This window comes from Cydia pomonella, chromosome 20, assembly GCF_033807575.1.
Source record: "Cydia pomonella isolate Wapato2018A chromosome 20, ilCydPomo1, whole genome shotgun sequence".
NCBI lineage: Eukaryota > Metazoa > Arthropoda > Insecta > Lepidoptera > Tortricidae > Cydia > Cydia pomonella.
The window spans coordinates 12741042-12766864 of record NC_084722.1 but is presented as its reverse complement, the minus strand read 5'-3'; the positions used below and the strand labels follow the sequence as shown (position 1 = coordinate 12766864).

The 25823-nt window shown below is 36.2% G+C and overlaps 1 protein-coding gene across 1 annotated transcript in view; it reads right to left on the bottom strand.

The window, feature by feature from the left end:
- Positions 1-22765, bottom strand: part of LOC133529157 (T-box transcription factor TBX1-like) — a 42568-nt gene extending 19803 nt beyond the window's left edge. The window contains exon 1 of the mRNA XM_061866801.1: positions 22150-22765. Coding sequence (XP_061722785.1) covers positions 22150-22198 — 49 coding nt within the window. The 5' untranslated portion in view covers positions 22199-22765. The remainder of the gene's footprint in view (positions 1-22149) is intronic.
- Between the last annotated feature and the right edge of the window lie 3058 nt (positions 22766-25823).

Sequence of the window (25823 nt, the reverse complement as noted above, 5' to 3'; positions counted from 1 at the left end):
AAAATGAGACTTAACGCAAACGCGTACGTCACGTTTCGCTATCGACAAAATTTACACTAGGGGTACTGATAGAAAATAGTTACGAATTATTTAAAAACTAATATGGACAACCTAATTAAATCAGGTAAAAACAACCTACACTTGACATATATTTCCAAAAAATAATAAGCAAATCATATCTTCTTCTTCCTCGCGTTGTCCCGGCATTTTGCCACGGCTCATGGGAGCCTGGGGTCCACTTGGGATAAGCAAATCATATATTATTTGAATTAACTGAAATGACAACAGGTATCCCAATTATGTTTAAAGTGAGTTATGACCGTTACAAATATGGCTAAACACCGCTCAAGTCGGATATCACCCCTCGGTTTGATTTACGCGGGTCGTCACTTCCCGCCCCGACTCATAACTTTATCCGTCGCGACCTGTATGGAAGGGTATTTGTATATTGCAATATTTTAAATATATTCTTATATATTTCTAGGTCGTTTCAAAATATGGTACTTGTAGAAGCTATTACAAAAACACATAATTTCAGTAATCAATTAAATAGCAAATAAAAAGTTGAAACGGTTGATCCTGAACTGTAGTTCAAAGATTTTTTTCCTGAATCATAACACGATACCAAATACGCTCATAAACGGATTCCCACTTTTTTTTTTTACATCCTGTATATATAAATGTGAAGTAACAATATAAACGTCATATTTGTATATAATTTGACTTTAGAATTCGAACGTGCACCTGACAGCTGTCATTCGCGCGTTTATTTCGCTCTGACTTGTCCGAGCATAATTTAGTGCGAGCGAGACGCCATAATATAATAATGTACTTATATAACAATATAATTCAAATATCGGTTTAATGTCAGCGTCACGTTCGAATTGGCCGGTCTGTCACTGCAAAGTCCATAGTCTCACGTGTTATGGCCTTCTGATGTGGGGAAAATCTGCTAATGTAGTGTAGATAGCATATTTGTTTTACAAAAGCGAGCCGTACTTTGTCATATACAATCTGAAGCCGCGAACATCTTTGAGAGATCTATTGAGAAAAGTCATCATCAGTCTACCGTCACAATATATCTATGAAGTTATTATGTACACTAGAAGAAACTACGAACTTCTTCTGAAAAAAGTGACAATCATACATTTAATACAAGAAACAAAGGCAAACTTGCTGTGCGTCGCTTAAGACTTGCTAAATCATTTATTGGACAAGCAGTACATATCTACAACAAAATGCATAAACATATAATAAAGTAAAATAATGTTATAAATTCAGGAAAATTCACAAACATAAATTAATTGAAAAATCGTACTAAGTATCAGATTATTTGGAAGAAAAAGATGTATGGGATAATTATACTTATTTATTAATTGTGTTACTTAAGTAATTAAAAATGTAATAGTTTTAAGGAAAAAATGTGCAATAACTGACAGACATAAGTGTATCTTTGCATACCTACATGGCCAAAATAAAATTGAAATTGAAAGTCTATGCGGAGTAAGCTTGGTCCACTCCGATTTATAATAAGTACTTATTAAGTTTTGAGCAAGTTTTTAACTTATTTTGCAATATGTTTTACCATACCTCCCATACAACTTAATATTATTAAGAAAGACAACAACTCATGTTGCACCTATGCAGCGCTCTATGCTCACTTATTTATCTATACTTTCACTAACAACAGTATGGCTACCACCAGTTTTCCCATTTATATATTCGCTCACGTCAACGGAACTTACTTTCTATGCATCCCGCTCGTACTTGCATATCGCTTATTAGTGGTGGTAGTAGTATTAAAATTAGCGTGACCAAAGACCCAAAAAACGATGGATGGATTGTGTGAAAGAGGATATGAGAAAGAAAGGAGTAAGTGCTGAGGTGACGAAAGATAGAGGAGAATGGAAGAGAAGAACATGTTGTGCCGACCCCACATAACGTGGGATAAGGGCAGTAATAAGAAGAAGTACTATCAAAACTGGTGGTAGCAGCGACTGGCGGTGCGTCCGTCTGAGCTACCTCTACACAGTATTAGTATGTATTTTGAAAGTGAAATGTCAATATAAATCTCATAAATTCATAAGAATTAGACTTTTATTGTGGCACCCCACAATCTGCAATTGATGCAGAGTAAGCTTGGTCCAACTCTAACAAGCGCTGGATAAAATATAAAATAAATAAGAGTCGGTCTCCACACTGCACGACCGATTTAATGAAGAGCTCCAAAAGACAATATTTTCGGCGCGCACGCATACGATTTATTTGTTTGACATTTAGTGGAATTTAGTCGTATAAATAAATATAATATATTGAAACAAATTTCCCTGCGCTCAGCTTTCACTCACATTTATTATTTTGCCCTTACTTAATTTAATAGCTTAAAATAGTCTGTGTTCTTGTATAACAGGTGATTAGAGTTTCACGTTTCTGGAGTGAACTTAGGATTTTGTTTTATTCGGTGCTAGTAGTATACATCAAAATACGAAACAAAGGATATTTTTGAAGCCGAACGTTTAGGAAATGGGAGTAAAAGTACTTATAGTCTGTCAAATAAGTTTGTCAGTAGAAAAGGGCGCGAATTTCAAATTTTCTTTGGGACGATAACCCTTCGCGCCTACATTTTTTTTTTTTTTTCTACTGACGGAAATAGCTTAACAGACTATAAAAGCTCTGTAACCTTAACGCGACTGCCTAAGCAGTGTCAAACTGACATATTCGCTAGCGTGTGCGAAACTTTATATGCATCTTGCTCATACTCGTATATTAGAATAGGTATGTCAGTGTCAAACTGGTGGTAGCCTTATGTCTTGTGCTCCTTATATGTATGTATGTATATACTTTATTGTACATAGAAATAAAAACACGAAAAACACAGTTACAGAGTAAATTAAATACAACAAAGGCGAACTTATCCCTTATGGGATCTCTTCCAGTTAACCTTTGAGGAAATGAGTAAAACAGAAGTAACGGTGAATGAATAACAAACACAAACAAAAGTGTACAATCACTGAAATTAATGAAATGCACGTATGTATGGGTACCTATAAGTTTAGTCATATAATATCATTGCTTTGTAGCCGTCTAGACATTTGACACAAGTTTTCATAATCGTGATAGTAACACCGTAACATAATCATACGAGGCAACTTGCTCAAGAGCCGTTTGTGAACGTTTACGCTATTCTAGCATTTAACTGTCTAGCTATAAGCCACATGATCCTGTGTAAAATCGAATGGACTTGTGTTATACCTATTGACTTTAAAGTACAAACGTATCATCACAGCATCTGCAGTAATGCACTCTGTATTGTGATTGCTGACTGACCGTTGCCAAGTTTGCAACCCGAGCTATTCTGGTACGCCCACTGTGCATCCTTGGCCAAAGTGAGTCTTGCGTTATATTTTACATCTGTGCCTTGGCCGATGCTTGACGCGAGAAAATTATGACTCTAAATGTCAATCGTGATTGAGCATTCGTAATACTAATAATAGTGTACGTTATATCGTTATATAACGTGTTTTATATATACCAAGATGATTGACAATACTATTTTGTAGGTACAGTCAAACTCAAAAGTAGCGGGTCAAACAACGTTTCAAATGTATCTACCATTCTGTAACAGCTTAACAGAAAGTGATGGTTCTTTATGTAGCACAATTAAGACTTCAAGACGAAGACAAGACGAGAAGACGTGAATTTCAAAGATTTATATATATTTGGAAAAGTTATCCGGAACAGATAGAAGATAGAAGTAGAGATCTCATACTACTGTCACCATTGACATATATCTAAGGACGGGCCTTACGGGCAATAAAAATGGGGCCAGTACAGCGGTGACACGCACACGAATTCGAGCCAATCGTGCAGTCTAACGCCGCAACGCGATTGATTGATGAGTTCACATCACGCGCGCGATTGGTCGCAACTAGTTGTGTTGGACTGCGCGATAGGCTCGAATTCGTGAGTGACACCACTGAACTAGCACCATTCTTAGTGCCCGTAAGGCCCGTCCTTAGGTATATGTCAATGACTGTCACTGTGACAAGGTACAAAATGGGTCAAAAATAAATCTCTTCACTGTACCTACCTCCTTACTTCCATCGGAAAAGCGACATAAATTATCATTTATCAATATAATACTCGCCAAAGTTGCCAATGTCAATCGATTTATAGACAGTTGGTCAATGTATCGTCTATATATTGTCGTTGATTACAGATATGACATCAAGAGTGAACCTTTCGCTAGGCTCTTTGTTGAAATCTACAGAATAAAGAATAGGTATTCGTAAGTAATTCTAAATCTTGTATGGTACAGTCGAGGAAGTTGATTCTTTAGCAGGTTGTGGTTCACTTTACACTGGAAAGTTCATAGCATAAGTATGTACAACCAAATTTACTTGAACCGCAAATTGCTAAAGAATCAATTTCCTCGACCGTACTATAAGTATATAGTTAGACCAAGCTAAGTTGGCAGTGATTTTGATTGCCCAGACATCATTATTTCATAGAATTTTGACGTTTAGGATAACACTTGCACCGTCTATCAAAACCTTAGCTTGGTCTGACCACCTATACATAATTATGTGGTACCAACAATGATGTTACGAATCGCGAGTCAAGCAAAACGCGCACGAATTTGTCCCACATCATAATCAATTAGAAATAAATCTAGTATACAATTAATATTTTGACTTTGTCTATGCATAGTAAACCCTTTAAACCGGTATATTAATATCCATCGGTATCGGTACGGTCGCGGTCCGTCAGTTACGCTAATGGTGATTTGTGTTTCGGGGCTCGTTAGGCGCTACCGAGCTGTGCGCCCACGCACCATTTGGACCACACAAAACTTACTAATTACTGTGTAGTATTAATATTTATTTATATTTGTATACAAGTATCTTTAGTACAATAGCCAATTTCAACTTACATTTTCTTCAACAAACTTTAATTAAAATAGTACATTACGATACAAGTGCGAAAAATAGGAAATTCGAAACGAGTGGCGATAAATTAAAACACGACCGAAGGGAGTGTTTTAAATCGACACGAGTTGCGAATTACCTATTCGCACATGTATCGTACAACGTTTTACAGTACATATGGCCCTTTAAATGTTCGACACAGTAACATAATATGCTACTTCTCGCACTAGTGCTATAAAGTAGCTCCATATGTACTGTAAATGAATCTTTTAAAAATAGACCGTAAAAAGAAGTAAGCGCAAATTTGATTAAATGTATGTAGCGTGTTGAATTCACATTGTACTTAATCTTGAATAGAAATAAACGCCAATGTCACAAAAAACTTACAGGATTCAACTACTTTTTTCTTTTTAGGGTTCCGTACCCAAAGGGTCAAACGGGACCCTATTACTGAGACTTCGCCGTCCGTCCGTCCGTCCGTCTGTCACAAGGCTGTATCTCATGAACCGTGATAGCTAGACAGTTGAAATTTTCACAGATGATGTATTTCTGTTGCCGCTATAACAACGAATACTAAAAACAGAATAAAAAAAAATATTTAAAGGGGGTTCCCATACAACAAACATTTTTTTTTTGCCGTTTTTATAAATAATGGTACGGAACCCTTCGTGCGCGAGTCCGACTCGCACTTGCCCGGTTTTTTAATTTATTTTTGTGAAAATGATTCATATATATGTAGATCTGTTCTTATGCTGTAGGAACTTGTACTTATGTGTAAATTAAGATGGGCAAAAACATTTTATAATTTATTATATTTCTATAAGTGAGTGTTTTAGTATTTGTTGTTATTGGCTCTGTAATTCTATTGGAAGTTCTAGATATATATATAGCGCTGTTGGTTTTCCATATACTAAAATATATAAAAATAATTTAAAAAAATTATAGGGTCGGGTCGTTTTCAAAATTACGAATTATCTTTTGATATTTCCATGTATTAGGCAGATATGACCTATTTCTATCCTGCATCAAATGACCAGCTAGAAGAAAGGCGGTAGGAAAGCCGAGCCAGGGCAAGAACTAGTAATGGAATAAAGTTTATTTGCTCTGCGATAAAGTAACGTTAACACATGCTGATGTGTTCTAGGAACCGCAGACAGGGTGTCGCGGTCTTGCATTGTTGTGACTGCTGATTGACTTATGCTTGCTTGTCCCGCTATTCTCGGCGTGATACGGACACTGCGTCTTATTGGCGTCCTAGCTGTAACTCTAGTTACTATTTATTACGTCTATAGCAGCTTTAGATAAAGGATCATCGTTTTTATTCATCTTTACCTTATGGTAAAATTTTAATAATACCTAGGTACAGATTATATAGAATAGAATAGAATAGAATAGAATATCATTTATTTCAGTATAAGTACACAGTTATACAATACATATAGAGGAAGAAAGAGAAAAAATGACTTATAACTAACTTGTACACTGTATATAATTATACTGAAAAAGGTGAACACTCAGCATAATGCCAGGTCCTACTGAAGTATTACGCTGACGCTGGTTGCGCGCAGCTACCAACTACAGTTAAGTTACTGAGATAACTATAATAATTACGACGGTAATCAACAAAGCGGCAATGAAGCAGTTGACATCATATGTTAGCATGACTATCATGGTCCAGAAAATATATATATATATGTACCCAAAATAATAATATAAATAATTAGTTACAGTACTTAAGATTTGTAATGGCTTCACTCAATCACTCTGACAATAGTTTTTTTCTATATATATCAATCGACCAGTGATGATCTTTGGCTACAAGGGGACAATTTGGCATAAAATATATAAGAACCTGGAAATCGTTTTAATACCTTCATTTGATCCTAATTGCGTGTTATCCGAGTTTGCGCAATCCAGGAGGTATGTCAAAAATTATGCACTTTTTTTAGTTTTTTGGTAGGTACGTCTGACGGACGACGGAAAATTTGCTCTAATCACCATGGTACTTTAATTTGAATTTGTAGTTAAACTTGTAAAAAAATTGGCCGCTATTTGGAATTTCTTTATTTTTGGTATGATCATGTTAAAATCCGAAAACAACTTTTCAGCAGTGTCTGATCCACCAAACCTGGTAGTGCCATTGTAATGATGGTGGGTTCTTTCTACATCCACTGGTTTGGCAATCCAAGTAAAAATATATTTCCCAAGCTCCCAAACTGTATACACATCTCCTGAGATTGCACAATCTCGTATCACAGGCATTTAGGACCAAATTAAGGTATTATACGGTTCCCAGCATGCTGGGAGTTAATATCTCAAAATGATTTTTTTGGATCTAATTTCATTGGCCTAATTTAACACTATTTATAGTAAAATAACAAACCAATTTTGTCACTAAAACAAGTGCGAGTCGGGCCCGCGCTTCATATTGCGGGTTGGCAATTAATTTTGTATTCGTATAACTTCATGTAAATTGTAATATTTACCTTAACGGTGGAATGAAATCGTTTGTTAATTTTTCTTAATTATCAAATTTGTGATAGCGTTTGATATGTATATTGACTTTATAAAATGTAGCCTGTTTATTTTATTCTAAGCAAAGTGTAAACCGTGCAACGGATTGCAAATCCAGCAGTTAACCAAAGACACTGCCACTAAAAATCCACTTGAAAGTCTCGAAACCCTCAAACGTTCATTCCCGTGTCACGAAGTCATGATTCACTGCACTTAGGCTAAGTTTACAAATAGACAATTCAGCGGGGGATGGTGCTTTGATCACGTGTCGGGATTGCTGGCGAGCCCGGCTAACAAGCGATACAGACAGGGGTCACACTAAATATAGTGAAGGGATTATTACATTATTAGACGGCTTAATTTATGGGTTGTATATGGCTTTGGACTCTTTCGTCAGGCGCCGCCGTGTCAGGGCTATAACCGCGAAAATCGAAGTTCGTCAATTGCTGACATTTTACTCTGTCACTCTAATTGCGTCTTACGGAGAGTAAGAGAAATAGATCCCGCAATTTGCGAATTTCGGTTTTCCGCGGTAGGCCCCCAGATCGCAGCTCGCTATGCACTAAGCCCCAGATTGAGCGGTCGGCCGTGTGTACACGGGGTGCCGAGGATGTTATTGTTATTGAATTGTTATTTTTAGTTAGCTATTACAAAAAACAGTAATCGGTGACTTCGATAAAAAAAATTTAGAAGTTATCATAGAACAGCTTTTCTGCAAAAAAATACAAATATTTAATAGTGAGTTTTAGACCTTTGCTATTCATATTTTTGGACAACCATTCCATCGTTTCGAGGACGACGTCATCCCCGTGATCTCGAGGAAGACAACGTTATAATAAAAATTAGAATTATGTAACGTTATTACTGGTCCATCCTTCGAATGATTTAGGAAAAATATTATTGACTGCCATGTTATCCTGCAATTACAATTACACTTATGCAATTGCAACTGCAATTAAATTTTTCTTTCTCTGTGTTTCCGCTACTAGAACAGATCGCTCCGAGTGATGCCTCTGTTGTCTGCCTTTATCTTTAATAGAAAAAAAAACATCAAATATTTCCTGAGGTTTTTCTTTATACCACGTGGCAAACAAGCATACGGCCCGCCTGACAGTAAGCAGTCACCGTAGCCTATGGATGCCTGCAACTCCAGAGGTGTTACATTCGCGTTTCCGACCCTCCGATGTGTACCAGTAACGAGTATTCTATCTACGTTTTATTAATTTTATCAAACAAATAAAGAAGCAAACCCAACAAATTAATTCATCTGTGAATAGCCGTGTCATTTTCGATCTGTCATAAGTTATAATAATGCATTTGTTGTGAGTTGAGGGCTCGGGTGCGATTTGTAGGGCAGTAAATCAAACGTGTAGCGCAAACACGTGGCGCCCTACCGCAGGGCTGACAGGGGACTTAAAACACTTAAAGGAGACTGCCTTGTAATCTTTCTCTGTATTTGTATCGCGTTAGAGCTTTTTAAGTATTACAAGACACTGATAGTTATCAGTATTTTTTTCGCAAAACCTTTTAATAGTGTTATCTGCTTGCATTTGTACTACGTGTTCAGTAAATGCAAGTTTGACTTCAGAAATGGAGGCAATGGAACATACTCCAGGAATAAACCCAAAACGAAATCACTGCCTAATGTAACTCCGCGTGCACCAATGTGCCAATCGTTAACGCTCAGTAGCGAACGCAACTGTCACTGTGGCACTAATATGGAAGAGTGATAGAGAGAGATGACTACGCTACGCTGCGGAGCGTTAACGATTGTAACGTTGGCTGCGTGGCAAATGTGACAAAATCGCTTCCAAACGATACATTAAAAGTACCATTACAGATGGTCGTCCAGAAGCTTATAGATTATAGCAGGGTTGCCAGTTTCTTTGAAGTTCCTAAAGGGTGATAGCAGCTAGAACCATATGGTTATGGTGGTAGTGGCTATGAGTAAGTAACATTACCTACACATAAAATTCTTCAATAAACTGCCATTAGTTTGGCAAAAAATTGTATTCTTATCACCTAAGTTTACTTTTCATAGCCGTACGTACTTCAAGTCAACCAGGTCATCACCTGTAAAATACATACAACTATTCTCAAGGGCTGTGTTTTACTCTTAAAGCATTTTCACATTATCCGATCCGATATCCGATGTAGGATCCTACATCTGCAATGATGAGCCGCGAGGTGTACGGTTGCAACGCGCGCGCGCCGCGTCGCTCCAGTGGTCACGCACACTACAACTACAGCAAACATTATGCCTTTAAAAAAAACGCACACAAATTAAAAATATCGGTCCAATAGCTAACGGGGCGGGAGGGGCTGACATATATCCGAAATTATCGTAAGTGCTAATCCAATATCGGATGTCGGATGCCCCTGATAAGAAAGACAATTTTAGACAGTGCCCTGTAGCATGAAGTCCTCCTGTTTTGACAATAAGGCTGCTAAGATGTTTTTAGCAATAAAGTTTATTAAATAATTTAATAAAAATAGAAAAACACATTTTACTTCCATCCTATGTCGGATCGGACAATTTGAAAACGCTCTGACTGATAATAATGCATTGCGCAGGCGGCGCCACAATTTGTAGCGCGCATAAATCAAACGCACGCCGTTACGAACACACGTGTACATATAGCGAAGGGGTGTCAGTGAAAAACGCATATTTTATAGCTTTAGCCTGATGAAAGAAAACTTTAAATCTAACAAAAAATACGAAGTTTCTATTTACATATTTAATATATCATTATTTTGCTAGATTTAACCAAATATAAAGGCACAAGTATAATTATGTGGTTTTATTGCGGGTGATACACATACACAGACGAGAAAGCACCATACACCTAATACGTTACCTAAATTATAAATGCCATACAGTGGACAATTATAACAATGCAAGCACATAATATTCAGGATGTTTCTTCAACAAAAATGATTTTTCCAAAAATAAGGATGATTAACAGCTCTTACTTTGCGATTAACTCCCAAATTCAACCTATGGACATATGGAACTAAATGTGAAAAAGTCAACCAGCTCAGGCAGCCCTGCAGGTAACGGAGCGGTACCGGCGCGGGCGCCGCGTGGATTTATAGCGCTCAATCAATGCGGATTTATAGGCGAGGAAGCGACACCCGCTCCTTTTGTTACAATTCACCCGCTATTTTAGAACACTAATTGCTCCTTACGTAAATTATATTGTCTTCTATTTAAGCTATATCTATACTCGTATGAGTGTAAGTGGAGGAGATCCATGATCATTCCCTATTTGGTTATTAAATTTAGGTTTTTTTATTACGAGAAGACGAATAGCCTGATGGTAAACGATTACCGTCGCCCAGGAACACCAGAGTGGTTTTAAGTGCGTTTCCAGCTTTTAAGATGGGAGTACGCTCTTTGAAGGTTTGAAGTTAGGAAGGAAATTTGCGTGAATGAAATCAATCAATATACATAAATTTCCACTTAAACGGCTACTATCAGGGTTCGGAAACCGGTATTTTTTTGTATTGGAACGAAAACGGTATTATTCGTTCTTTGTTAATTATTTCATTTCTAATTGGGTAATCCAATAATACGAAGTTGTTATCTAGAAACACAACTAAGTATAAAATAGACCGAAATATATGTTTATTTAGAGGTTTTTGAAAAAACCGTTTCCGTACTCTGGCTACAATATATCTACTTTGTTAGCAAAATTGATCAAACGTTTTAAGCCTTTTTACCCACGACGGAACGGAGACGGTATATGCGTTTGGGGTGAGAGGTGTTTGTGCAAACCAATGTTGCCATTTTTTATAAAATAAGTAGTACGTTTCAGTGTTTTCAAAGTAAAATAAGTAAGGTAATTATCAACTTAGGTTAGGGAGATCAGAAGGATTTAAACTGTTTTCATACATTATTTTCTTCATTAATCCAAAGCCACAGAGCGTCATAAAGTTTTATTCACGCTCGTTTTTATGCACCGTCGACTTTTCATCGGCTCGTAACTATCACAGCGAATTTATTGCTACACAAAACTCATACCGTCTTATCGAGAAACAAGTATAAAAGGTCACATGTCCATCGCAAATTGATAGCTATTAACAACCTTATAACAATGTGGTAAAAGCCAATTTACAATGGTTTAATGCTTATAGCCGTCTGCGCATCTGTTTGCGATGAGTCCTTATGAGAAAGAATTCTGTTTACGTAAACTGTTAAAGGGACGAAGAATTGAGCTGTCCTTAATTTAGGTTTTTAAACCAGGGACTAACCAGGACAACACATTATTCAAAATCAAAAGTTGGTGGTTGGTGGAAACCTACCAACTTTTGATTTTGACTACCTAGAATCTGATAGAAAAATTCTAAAAGTCTCCGATGATTTGGTTGACACAGTAAGCGAACAACCAAAATATAATTACATCACTAAACTATATGGAAAATTTAAAAACTTTACGTCGTTCAAATAGTTAGTAGTAGGGCATATTAATCCTCTGTATATATCCATTATGTAGTACAGTAGTTATAAAAGGACAGTACATTTTATATTCAAAAAATAAATTTATTCTTTATTTTTATTTCCAAGTAGAGTCAGAAATTTCGTAACAAAAAGGCCTGAATATTGGATCTTAAATATCCCAACAATTTGTATTTTTTATAAGCACGTAATTATATAGGTACTAAAAATGTAGGCATGTTCCGTAAGTCCCTAATACTCAAATTAATATGATAGTAAAAACTCCAAATGAATATTACAAAATAAATTCCCTCCGCGGAACGCATCCACTTCTCTATATCATCGCTCGTACTTCAAAGCTCTAATCCGCTTATTACAAGCGTTTCAAAATTAAAATAAGAACAACAAACAAAAGACGGCCACCAACGGTTTATTTAACTTCGCCCGTTACTCATATAGACATTTATCTCAATCCCATATTGAATTTTATTTCAGCCACGCATTGATATGCTTTAAAAACAAACAATTTTGAAATTAGAACAGTTTTGGACTTATGAAAACAATGAAAGCTGAACGCGATTTTACAAGGATTAGATGTCAAAATATTTATGTTGGCTTGACCGCTCTTTTCGATTACTTTTTCAGATTTTGTAACAGTTGAATTTTTTATTGGAATATGTTTATGAAAAAATACTTTTGAAGTAAAACTTTTCAAGCGGGGATGAGAATTGACAACTGTCATAATTAGTAGCATCACATAATAATGAGCTGTTACTGTTACTAATTATGTACCTACTACTATTGATTTTAGTTTTTTTTTACTAGATATGTCTATGGCATAGCACACACTAGCAATTTTTTAAAATTAAAAACAGCTCACGTATTGTGTGTGATGTGCCATGTGCCTTACACATATTTGAGTAGTAAAAATATCAGAATTATTTATTCGATCAACAGTAGTATATATAGTAGTTATTGGTGCCACTTTTTAGGTAAGACACCTAATTACCTGTGTTAAGAAGTACTGCTCCTTTCTTAGTTGGTAAAATCTAACGTTTAAAGTAAAGTATATTATGATACAAGTGCGAAAAGTGCGAAATTCGCAACGAGTGGCAATAATTTAAAACACGACCGAAGGAAGTTGTCTATTTGGGGCTTTAGACATCGCCTTAGAAAAACCAGTATCAAATATGAACCTCTGTATCTACAACACGTAATCGGAGATCTCACTTCAGCTGGTTTCTTGATACATTTAAACGATGGAACGACCCCGCAAAATCAAACGCCCGCCCACAACACAGTCGTTCAAGCTTTGAACTCTAAAAGGTCACAAGTCATTACGAGTTTTATATTGACATACGACATCATTGCTTCTACGACAGCTGCTGTTTGTTTAACGAAGCTTGTAATACCTACACGCTTTTTGTATCATATTTTCTTGGACACTTAAAATAGATGCTTAGGCGTGAGAATTTTTAATGGAACGCTGTAAGTAATTGGTTACTTATTTTAAGTAGGTAGGCAAAGTACCTTACATCGAGGCTTGATCTGAAATAAGTATGTATTACAATGATTAACGTTAACGTTTAAAATTTTAACATAATTGTGAAGCCACATGTTAGTTTAATTAAACCGTAGTTTATTCATAATACTCCTATGGCTTTATTTACTCCTATGGCATTCAGCATATTATTTCCGCGGTTGTGCTACTATCATCGGACTCAGGTACTTAATACTAGTTAATACCCTTCCTATTACGTTTAAGGACATTTGTCAGTTTAATACAAGATACCCTAATCGTCTCGTCATACCCGCAAAAAAGACAGTATTGTATGGAAAGAGCGCTTACTGTATGGCAATAAAAATTTATAACTGTCTCCAAGATGAACTGAAATCATTACCATTTAGTCTATTTAAGCGTAAACTTAAAAGTTGGTTAATACAACAGTGTTTTTATTCAATTGATGAATTTTTTGACTATTTCCGATATGATTAGACACTGATAATTGCAATTAGATTAAGTATGACATTTGTTTTTTTTTTTTTGTATAATATTAGATTTATTAGCATAGTTAATAGATGTATGCGTGTTTGTGTTTTTGCATGCCAGTTGCTGGTAAAATATGCATGTGCTTCTTTACTAAGTCCATCTTGTATACCATATTTTATGCAAAATAAAGATATTTTGATTTTGATTTTGATTTTGATTTATTAGAATACCACCTGGTATTCTACAGGCAGTCTAGCTGCCTGTAGAATTATTGAAACACTTCTACAATAGAAATGTCATTGATCAAATTGAAACTACTAATCGCTAACATTGCCAAGCTGTAACATCCCTCTAATGTTTCCATCGTGTAACTGCATTCCCAACGGCCGTGTTCCAAATTCAAACATGAGATTCCAAACGAATCGTTCCCGTCAAATGGTGTTATTAAAATCGAAATCAGGGTGCAAGCGAGTCGACGTTCACGTTCAACTAAACCAATAATCATTCACACTCTCGACTTGTTAATTATTTTGAAGATGCAGTTATGCTGGTTCTTTTAGCGCTCGTCTCGGCAAGTTTGGGGAATGCGCAGCAAGCAGATATGTCCGACAGCGTACCTCCACTCGATGACGGACTGATCGCTCTAATCGACTCCGCTCGAACCAGAGAGAAATCTTTTTTTTTTAGTTCTATTTTTGAACGCTTCAAGATTGCAACTTTTTGCGTTCTTAAAAAGTTTTGTCGTAATGAATAATGGTACAAAATGTGATGATAAGATAAGGCCACGTGTAAAAGTGACGAAGTCTGCATTGCATCGTTTTTTGTATGTATGGGAATGGGTTCCGGGTAGGAGAGTGGAAACACTTTTAAGCCAATTGACATAGACAAGGTAAAAAATTTCGGGACCACAAATATTGGGGTTAGGTAAATATAAAATTTAATCATTATTCTTCCCGAGCATTTTGTCGATTTTTTTTAAAATGAAAGTTGACCTTATTTTTGGTTAATGAGTTCTAAAACACTCTTTCCGTAAGGTCGGATGTGGGTGGCCCTATAATGAGTCGGCTAAAATTAAGAATGCCGCCCAAGAACGTTTCTGAAATAATTTACATATTATTTAATTTGATACTTATAAATTATCTCTTTACGTGTAGAACGAAATGGCGGTATTTTGAAATTTGTTACGTGACATTTTCAGATAGTTAATAAAATGTAATGATTAATTATTTCAAAATAAAATTCATTTTTTTATTATAGGAACCCTTCGCGCCTACACTTTTTAAATTTGCCGCCTTTTCCTAGTGACGTAACTAGTCTATGGAATCCGGTTTCACTGAATTTATTTCGTGACCATAGTGACTCCGGTCCGGTGCTTAATTGCCGCATGTGAAATGTGGTAGAGCTCCACTAAAAAGTTTTTAATGACTTCTACACGAACGAAATCTCCTGCAAGTCAAACGTCCAACAAAATAACGCATTCCCATCTTACAGGCTGGCAACACAATTACAACCACTCTGGTGTTGCGGGCGATCAGGCGATTCATCTGAAAACTCGTTCATACTCATACTCATACCCATAATCTTGATTGCATATCACTTTGTATCTTAACCTGTTACGAGTACATATAATTGTATAAAACATAACTCCCTGTAGGGCACAGCAATCAGTTTATTCAAGAGGAGATCGAGTTTTTTGTACAATATATTACCTATATAATTATTATTTATACCAGCATATACCTACTAGGATAGCTTTTAATGATTTATTTTAAGATTATTTTTATTTTTAGATTTAGATTTTAAGTTTTATAGATTACCTAATTAGTTATATAATTATAATAGAATAGAATAGAAGAAATTTATTCAGAAAACGCTTAAGTTTAGGTAATACATGAGACGACAGAATCAATTTATTATTAAGCGTCACTGAAAAGGTCTCCACTCAGCTTAATGTCAAGATACCACCTAAGGATCTCGACGCTGGTCTTCCGTGGAAACCTTTCCGAGAGAGCGCAGCTACACGCTAAAGTACTGTACTAATTCTGCTATTTGTTTTTTTTTTCTTGCATTATTAGTGAATAAATATATTAATCAAATAAAAAAATATATTATGTGTTGTATAATAAGCTTTTTTAACGACATCTTTTAGTTTTTTTAAGATTTAATTGTCGGGCTTCGTATTATTCATTTCGTTTACCTCCTATATCATTAAAGCAAACAATGAACTAAAATTGCTAAACTAAAATGTAAATACTAGTTGACGGCCGCCTAATGAGTTAGTATAATGTAATTAAACACTGTCAGTTACCCGGCTGGCATCTTTACAAATTGCACGAATCCCTCGCAGTCAAGTGTCGCTTATGATGCCGTTTGGTTTCATGCAAAATATTTAAGGGAACGGGGTGATTGGGATGCCACTAGACTTTGTTTTTTAACGTTTAACTGTAAATTGAGCTGAAATTTTGCTACCAATAATAATTTATCGTATGTGTTTTAAAGTTTTTTCCAGTTATGTCACGGCCAGTTAACAGATATTTATATCAAGTTAGTTTTTTGTCTGTTAGTGTTTGACTGTTGGCTTAAGAAAAACTACCTAAAAACCTTTATAATACTAAAAAGAGCGTAACTAGATGCCTACATACGTACATATCTGAATTTAATTCACTTTTTATGCGAATTTTTGTCATGTTTTTTATTGAACTCTGTACAAGAAATTAGTAGGTATCGACGTCGAAATACTATTTACATATGTCGGTATAACGTTAATATAAATCTTATTGTTGCACTTTTCACTAGACAAATCCTACCGTATTATAACTAATTTTGCGTTCATGCTACAATTGATGATACGGCGTGTATAGCCAAACAAGTATGTTACTTAGGTATACATAAACATAAGGGAATAATTAAATTCAGCACTTATTTTTTGTTTGTAACAAGTTTTATGAACAGTTATTTTTTATTGACAGTTGTTAAATCATCCTTTTTCCGAGTGCTCAATAATGTCTCCTCATAAAATATTTTACGCATGCGCCTGACAGATAGTGATAAAATATGTGTAGACGCAGATGTTCCGCTATAGGGGTTATTAGATCTATTAATTTTGAGGACTTTTTCTGCTAAAAGGGACAGAGAAAGGTTCATGTTTTTTCCCTGTCCCTCTTAACAGCAAGATAGCAATATTGTAAAGCCCGACTAGAAATATATGATCATTGTCAAGAGGGCGCTGTTATTCTCATGTATGGGTGACAGTTCAGTTTAGTATGAAAAATTTAGTTCCAATGAAATTCCGCAATATGGCGCGTGGTCATATATTACTGGTCAGGCTTTAGCAACCTATGGCGCAAGAATAGACTTAATAATCCCTTAATCTAATGATATGTTCCGCGGTGTGTAAAACCGCCCTATTTGTCTAAATTTCATAAAAAACAATGACACCTTATTTAAGAAACATATCATGGCTAAGTGTTCGTAGGTACCTACTTCTGCACTTAACTAAACATCGTCGCCACAGTTACTACTACTATTTTAACTAGTCATCAATAAATATTATCACAACTCATTGAAGTGTGTATTTGTTCTTACAATTTGCTATTCAGCGTGGGAATGTAGCCAGCCTTATGGGCACCCTTCCGCAGGGGACAGACCCTATCTTAGGTCCCCTAGATCTCTAGGGCTAGGTGGGTATAAGTTTTATTTATTTATTTTATTCGTTTTAATTTATTCAGTTCATACTTAATTTTAGTAATAGTTTATAAGTTTTAGTATTTATATTGTAATTTTAATAAAGAATTCCAGCAGTTACCTAAATAACATCAAATAATAAGTTTCAGGCGAATGGTGTGGGATCGTTGTTGGCACTCTTCAATAAGAGTTTATATCATAGATGGCGCTAATTTTTGTAAAAAGTTCCGGCATTCGTAATCTAAAATTTCGATAAATTGACACCATGAAAATGCATTTTAGGCATACTACTTTTAAGCCTGTCGAAGACAACATTAGACAGCTTTGATTTAAAAACGCACGCGTAAAATTACCTTTAGGATTATAAAGGTATTAATTTATTCCTGAATAACAACATAAAAATTAGAATTCTCCAGTGAACTGAAGCGAACAAAAACCCGGGGTCACATGTCAATGGGGATTGATGACCGCCGGGGTGGGCGTTTTTTCGGGTAATTAGCCACCCAAAAAAACGCCACTTAAGAAACAGCACAATGTTTAAAAACAATATTTTCGTGTTCAATGTTTGAGCTGTTTGTAACGAAATGTTATTCAATGTCAACTTCAATAATTATTTAATAGAACTCAGAAGTAGTGACGTGTTTTAAGAAAATTATCCTGACGAAAATAGACAAGCACGTAAACATACCGGTTCTTATATCCATTTGTAATTATCTAATTAAAATTTAGTATTTTTCATATCTGATCTTTATCAGATATGAAAATGTTGGACCCGGGTACGTCCTTAAACTACGTCCAAAAGAGAGGTACGGGCATTGTGAATGTCATCTGGCTTTGTGTGGTAGGGCACAGCCAGTGGATGCCATTCCAGATCTAGAGCAGAGCCCAACTGGGGAAGTACCTCCACCTTACAGAAAACAGCAGCCAAATAACACTAGACCCTACTCATAGTGTTGTGTTCCTGCCGGTGAGTAAGGTTGCCAGAGCTCATCGAGGGGGGGCGGGTTTAGGGTCGGCAACGCGCATGTAACTCCTCTGGAGTTGCAGGCGTACATAGGCTACGGAGACTGCTTACCATCAGGCGGGCCGTATGCTTGTTTGCCACCGACGTAGTATAAAAAAAAAAATCAAAAGTGACGATTTTACTAGTTGAATGGAGGGGGGTTTATTTTTAATTATTAACACACTTATGTGTATTAACTTCACTGATAAAGCAAAATACAGATAACGCATAAAACATAATAACACTGCTTCCATTTTCAGAATGTAATCAAATCTAGCAAGTCGTTTTTAACTGTATCTTTTTGAAACATTGAAGTATTTTTTATATCATTGTTTAATATTATATATCTTTTAACAGTACATACCAATCTACTAGTACGTTATTAATTAAAATTACAGGTGGCCCAAAATATTTTGACAAAGAATTTTTACTGCTGCATATTGTTGATCAGTACCCCTAGTGTAAATTTGATCGACATCATAACGTGACGAACGCGTTTGCGTTAAGTCTCATTTTGTATAGGATTTTGAGTTTCCAAAACGTCCCGCTTGGCGCGCTCTTTCTAAATCCAATACAAAATGAGACTAAACGCAAACGCGTACGTCACGTTTCAAAATCGAATTTATTTACACTAGGGGTACAGTTTCACAAACGTGTGCATTTGTGTATCAAAATGAAAGGAGCATTTTAATATACATAAATAGTTTTTTATTTTTAGTTTAAAAATTGCAGGTATTTTTAATTTTAATGCCATTTTGTAAAAGAAATAATGACACCAAAACATTATTTGCCATCGTTTCTTTATTATGAGCCAACCCATAATAAAGAAAATTATTAACGTATCATCGCGAGCCGAGCTGTTGTAGCTTTCGGTGATCAATATGTTGATCTTAAGAAATCGAAAGCGCATCATGTATGTTTTATGCGGTTTTATATACAAGGGCGGAGGTTCTAGAAGGTATACAGACTTGGGAGGTTGACTTGAGCTAAAAGATGGTGTTATACATTTTATAGCCTACGTTTAACCACTTTAACCCAACAACAAGAGTAGGTCGAGTATCTTGGGGCTGTGGGACAAAAGAGCACGACGTCAGCCATCCGTCGTCGCCGCAGCGCCGCGCTGACGGACAGATTGTTATGAATGAACCGCGCGGGAACGCTTAGCCGTGACTCTTTTTTATGGGATCTCAGACATAAAATGATCCTAATACATGGTCTGAATATATAATGGTTCATGAATATTCTAGATATATTGAATGAATGAATGAATGTTTATTTGAAACAAGCGTATATTATACACAGGTGTTACATGGGTGTTACATTTTAGTTTTTTGAACGATCTTCGTTTTGCCATGACTGGCGTACAAATATTGTTTTTATACTAACTAAATTGACTATGTACAAAATATTTATCTATGGTCAATAACGTCCCTATATGTCGAGTAGGTTGGTGAGATTCTTAAGGTTAGGTTTGTGGGTTATACACAGGCATACAAAATAAAAACCTGCACCCAGAAACTTATATAATTTTATCATTGAAACAGAACGATCAACGATGGAAAGAAGGTTCAAAACCTCAGGTTGTATTTTAAGGCCCCGTAGGTTCGTATTCTTCTCTCACTCTCACTGAGCGTACGCGTGAGTGAGACGGATGTGCGTGCTCGGGAACGCGCACGGAAATCATGTTTATGAATTTTAATACATTGTAAATTTTTAAAAAGAAAAAATTAATCGCTCAATTCCCTCAAAAATAAAATTGCGTATTTTAAAAGCAATGTGCATGTTCTTAGCTTTTGTGCATAAATTGTTACAAATTTTAGAGCGTTTTACTACATCTAAGTAAGTAAATATTTTTTATTGCATCAACAATTATACATTAATTAATTAGTTTATTAATTAATTAGTTTTTAATAATTAATTTATTACTTATTAATTAGTTTTTAATTAGAAATACTAAATTTTAAATAGAATACCCATGCCCATGACTGTCTAAATTATCTTCTACAACACATTTTACGATACGATACATTACATTTACTATAAGACAAAAATAAAAATGAAGTTTCTCTGAATTGATGGTTACCTGCCTAAGAATATTCTTTTCTCTATATACTATCTAAATTCCATCATATCCAATCAGAATCTGATAAATATTTATATTTATATTAAATTATAGTACTAAAAGTAACAGGCCGATTCGAACGTACCATCAGCCGCAAAAGTCCATGGTGACTTTATTAATAAATTCATTCATAATTTCTCCATGCAATTTCGCAGCTCACTGTATAATATATATATCACATTAGAATGATATTTGAATCAAATTAATTATTTATCGTGCGTCTCGCCCGCACCAATTCATGTATGGACAAGTACGAGCTAAATGCTGTAGGTCTTACGGGTCGCAGGTCGCAAGTGGGAAAGCGGTCTACGGCGTAGAGGGCCAGCCGTAGCCGTAGCGCTTTAGTTCGTAGCAAACTGATTCCTCAATTACAATATACAAAATAGATATATACAGAGAATTACTATAACTAGTTTAACGGCCCGATTCGAAGAATGAAATACGATAACGATAAGTTCTCATTAAGATATCGTTTGTATGTCGTAAAATTGACAGAAGCAGCTCGATTTGGGCAACCAATGCCACTTTGACGTTAGAAATATCGTAGATAGATATTATTGGGATCACAGCGGAATCAAAATAAAGGTCAATTTTGACATGTCGTTTAGTTATCGATCTTTCAAAGATCTTAAACGTGCCTTAATCATTCTTTGAATCAGGCCGTAAATCTAAAATAGGCCCTTGAGGCATTGTAATAAGGATGCTGGCGGCATTTCCTCGTAGTATCGCAATACTGATACGTTGTGCAAGGAAGCCGCCAGCTCTTCAGTCACCAGTTACGTCAACCAGACGCTTCGCGATTTCTGCAAAAAAACTTGTGCGCGCTGGGACCCCATGGACCTAGAGTTTCAAAGTCAAATGGTACTCTCTACCGAGGCTCTTATATGTATAACATATTATTGTTTTTTAAGTTCATATTAACTTCAAGTGACTTTATGTTACATATCATTACAGAAAAATGATCTAGATATGTGTAACGTATTTAAGTTTCAGGATATCTTCGAGTTGCGTACAGCCTAATTATAGTCGATTAAATCAAACATACCTATTTCAAAAATTTGTGACCAACAGTTATTGTATGGACTGAAAAAAGCTTTTACTTGGATAACATACTTTAACTAAAAGTTACCGTGGTTTTTAACTTAAAGCGATTAGAACTGGAAAAACGCACCGAAAGTCGCAATAATTTAGTTTAGGACGATCACGTTTGGTAATCAAGCCAGCGAGTCCAGTAACTAAATTGCGGTCGAGATTAGAAGTTATATGTAATTCATAGTACAGAAAATAATTTAAGGAAGTGAAGTATTTAGAACTAGAAATATGATTAATAGCCGCACCAAATCTACACTAGATACCTAAAACTAACTGCAAAGTTGAAGCACCATCACTTTCAACTAAGGAACCGAAAACGACCAAGTCACTTAGGCAACCTAGTAGCAAGGCAAAAAAGCACTACACTAGTTCACTGACCGTCGATCTGCCTCTGCTGCCACTCAACGCGCCACTCCTGTCCCTCCATCACAACATTCGACCGATTATTTTTTCAACGCGACACAATAAATCAGTTTTCTGCGCGTTAATCTGAGCGCGCACGCAGGCGGCCGTGCGCGCGAGTTGAACGCTTCTGTCGTCGGCGCGCGCGCCGCCCCGGCACGCCCATCACACCCTTATTACTAAAAGAGACCCATCTACATCTCCCCTATCCTTGAAAAATGATTCTTATCCTGTGGCTATTAAAGTATACTTTTGAAACACGTGAAAGGGAAGGATGTTTCAAATTTGTTAATTTGGGTTGCGCCGCCTACAATAACTTATTTATCGTTATGGACACGGCTATGTACTGCGCGCGTTACCTGAGTTTGTGTTGTTGTAATTTGTTATAATGCGAGGAATCAATTCTGGATTTATTAGGTGTGAAGAACTTCGATGTAACGTCTTTATTCAGAGGCACTAAGGGACTTTGCTGTAACTTGCCCTTTTTTCTGGCATGAAAAAAATCTCAGCTGACAAATAAAATTATGACAATAAAAATAAAACAGTAAATTTGTCGAAAGACTTGATGAAGCAAAGTGGCCTACATGCTAAACATAATCGCAATTTCTAATTATCTTTCTAGTAATTACAACTATCACAAGTAATTGACTAAGCCAATAACCACGGAATACGTAGTACTATGCTAAAGGCAAAATGTTTTGGAGCTGAATTCAACAACCGAAAATTTACGTATTCCCGTGACATCATGTGGACGTGGACGGAGTACTTGGAGTTTCATATAACAGTTCCACTCAATAGAAAATCACTATAAACTTTATGCCTGCCTGCCCTGACCTAACCTACCTATTTTACCTGTGACCAAAACTGCCTAAAAATAAGTAGAAATTTGTTTTACAAGGGGGTAAAGTTGTTGTTTCGCCGCTCGTGCTAATATTGATAACCGAGCAAGCCAAAGATTACAAAATTGAATCGTGGATTTTGAAAAGTAGAATGTTTTCAACTGTTTCAAGGCACGAGGATTAAACAAATTGTGCCACTGAGTGCAACACAAAAATTTTCAGCACTAACGCGAGGAACATCGTCAGTTAAAACTATTAAAAGTCAATTCTACCAAATAACAAAAGGGCTCATAATTTGCATCAAATTACTTTGCCACTCTTGTGGATAAAATGCAACCTTGAACAATAAAATGCAACAACAGTTTTTGAACAAAAAAGAGAATCTTTACGACATAGTGTGCTGAATATAAATTTTTAGTTTATAATAACTCGCGTATGCTCGCGAGTTCGTTTCTCCTTTGTCCTTTCCCGAGACTCGAGCGATCTCCATATCAAATTTAATTTAAATCGGTTTAGCGGTAAGTGTGAACAGGTAACAGAGTTACGTACTCCTTTCCAACCTTTACAGTCTCGTGGTAGATAACTGGCAACGATTATTTGAATTCAGAACTATCACCCTGCTGAAGGAATAAAGATCTGCAGGCGATTTCATTCTGAAAGTAGCAAGCATCTGAGTTAGTCGATTACTGTATTTCGTTTATGAAGAAAAAAATATATACCTAAATATCATCATACATCTACCTGGAGCGTTTACATTCCCCACCTTAAGACCGTACCCTTTTACAGTACACATTAATAATATTAGATGGATTTAAAAGCTTTACCATAGTGTTAAACTTTCATTGCCCTTACTTCTATTTTATGTATTTTTAGAGGTTCACTCCTATATCTACCTACAGGGTAGATATAGTAGGTGCATATGTAGGTGTAGGTGTATTTTACGAGTATACGCGTTGCGCGAACGGAGTGGCTCCATCAGCGCCTCGCGTAAACTGCAGGCGAGCAGTGTAAACAAAGAGAATATACTTAGTGCTCCAGGCCACAGGTAACTATTTAGAGGGTACTGCAGTGAAGCAGTCAATTTATAGTAAAACACGTAGAATATGGCAAAATATACCTGCGTCTAAGTGATAATCACTAGATTTTGGGAATTACACGCCTATTTGTACTGACGATGGATGGCCAGAGGATTGGCTATGTGCGTGGTTTGAGAACTGAGAGCAATGTGATCTTCTCTGCCTCGATCTGTGTCGATGCCACCGTGAACGTGTCGGCGACATTAGACTTATTATATTACTTCGTAAAGACGCTTACGGGCACCAAGAATGATGCCAGTACAGCGGTGTCAGTAACACCACGGTGCACGAATGTGAGCCAAGCATGCATTCCAAAGTTCCAAAGCAACTAGTTGCGACCAATGGGGCGCGTGATGCGAACTCATCAACTAATCGCGTTAGCATTCCACCGAGGCACACCAAACGAGTATGTTCGGTCCGAATTATATGAACGGACCTATTTGGCCAGCGATATCAATCCCACAGGTGTACAGCTAGAGGCAATAGCAAGAGATCTGATGGGATGTTGCTGATTGATGGCAAGAGACCTGACAAAATATCTGGGATTGAGCACAGGATGGGACGTGTGGGTCGTGCACTTGAAGTACTGAGGCTCATAAAATGTTACAAGCCTTTAATTAGTTAATTTATGTTTTATCCCTTTCCTCTAAATACATAAGTCAACATGATCGATAAAGATAAACGATTCATAGCTAATTGAGGCTTATAGCGCGTTCCCGAGTATGTCCTTAAACTACGTCCAAAAGAGAGGTATGGGCACTGTGAATGGTATCTCGCTTTGTGTGGTAGGGCACAGCATATCTGATGTCATTCCAGATCTATCTGGCTTATCTATCAAGCTGATCTGATGATGGAGACAGGAGGTAGCCATAGGAACTCTGTGATAAAACAACGCAACCTAATTGTGTTTGGGGTTTTTAGAATTGTTTCGATGAGTATTAGTTGCCTGTGGAAAAAAAAGTACATTCAGCGATAAAAGCTTGTACCAAAAATGATTTTTGTACCAAAAATGATTTTTGTACCAAAAATTTATTTCCGAGATAGGTAACCGAGATTTGACCAAACGACTGGTCAATGACACCGGTGGAATCAGACCTTTTAAACCATTTCTAACTGTGAACTTGAACAGCAAACAACTTCGATTTCGATACAACGTAAACGAAGACAAAAGCAATTGTAGACCGTGATGACACCACATCAAGCGTAGTTGCATGAACTCTGCGTCTTTAGAGCCTTTAGGTATTTTTTACGGAAACATTTATTGTAAATTACGATTAGAATATTGTGTTATTTACAAAGTATAATGTGACAGTCGCTAAAATGGTTGGTGGATACATTGGGTGGAAATATTTTCTTCTATATTTTACATACTTAATTAGATCTAGGTTTGGACTTGGAGCGAATACTTACTTAATTGAGAAATTTTACTTATTCAAATACATACTAAAATTGCAATACAAAGCACCATTATTCCTTTTGTCTAACTACGTCATTTGGAACAACTTTTGCTATGGAACCAACCCCGAAATCGCGGAGATTTTTCTGGGTTTCCCATAGAAAACATCTACATCAGAACCCCTAGTGTAAATTTATTCGATAGCGTAACGTGACGTACGCGTTTGCGTTAAGTCTCATTTTGTATGGGATTTAGAAACAGCCCACCAAGCGGAATGTTTTGGAGACTCAAAATCCCATACAAAATGAGACTTAACGCAAACGCGTACGTCACGTTTCG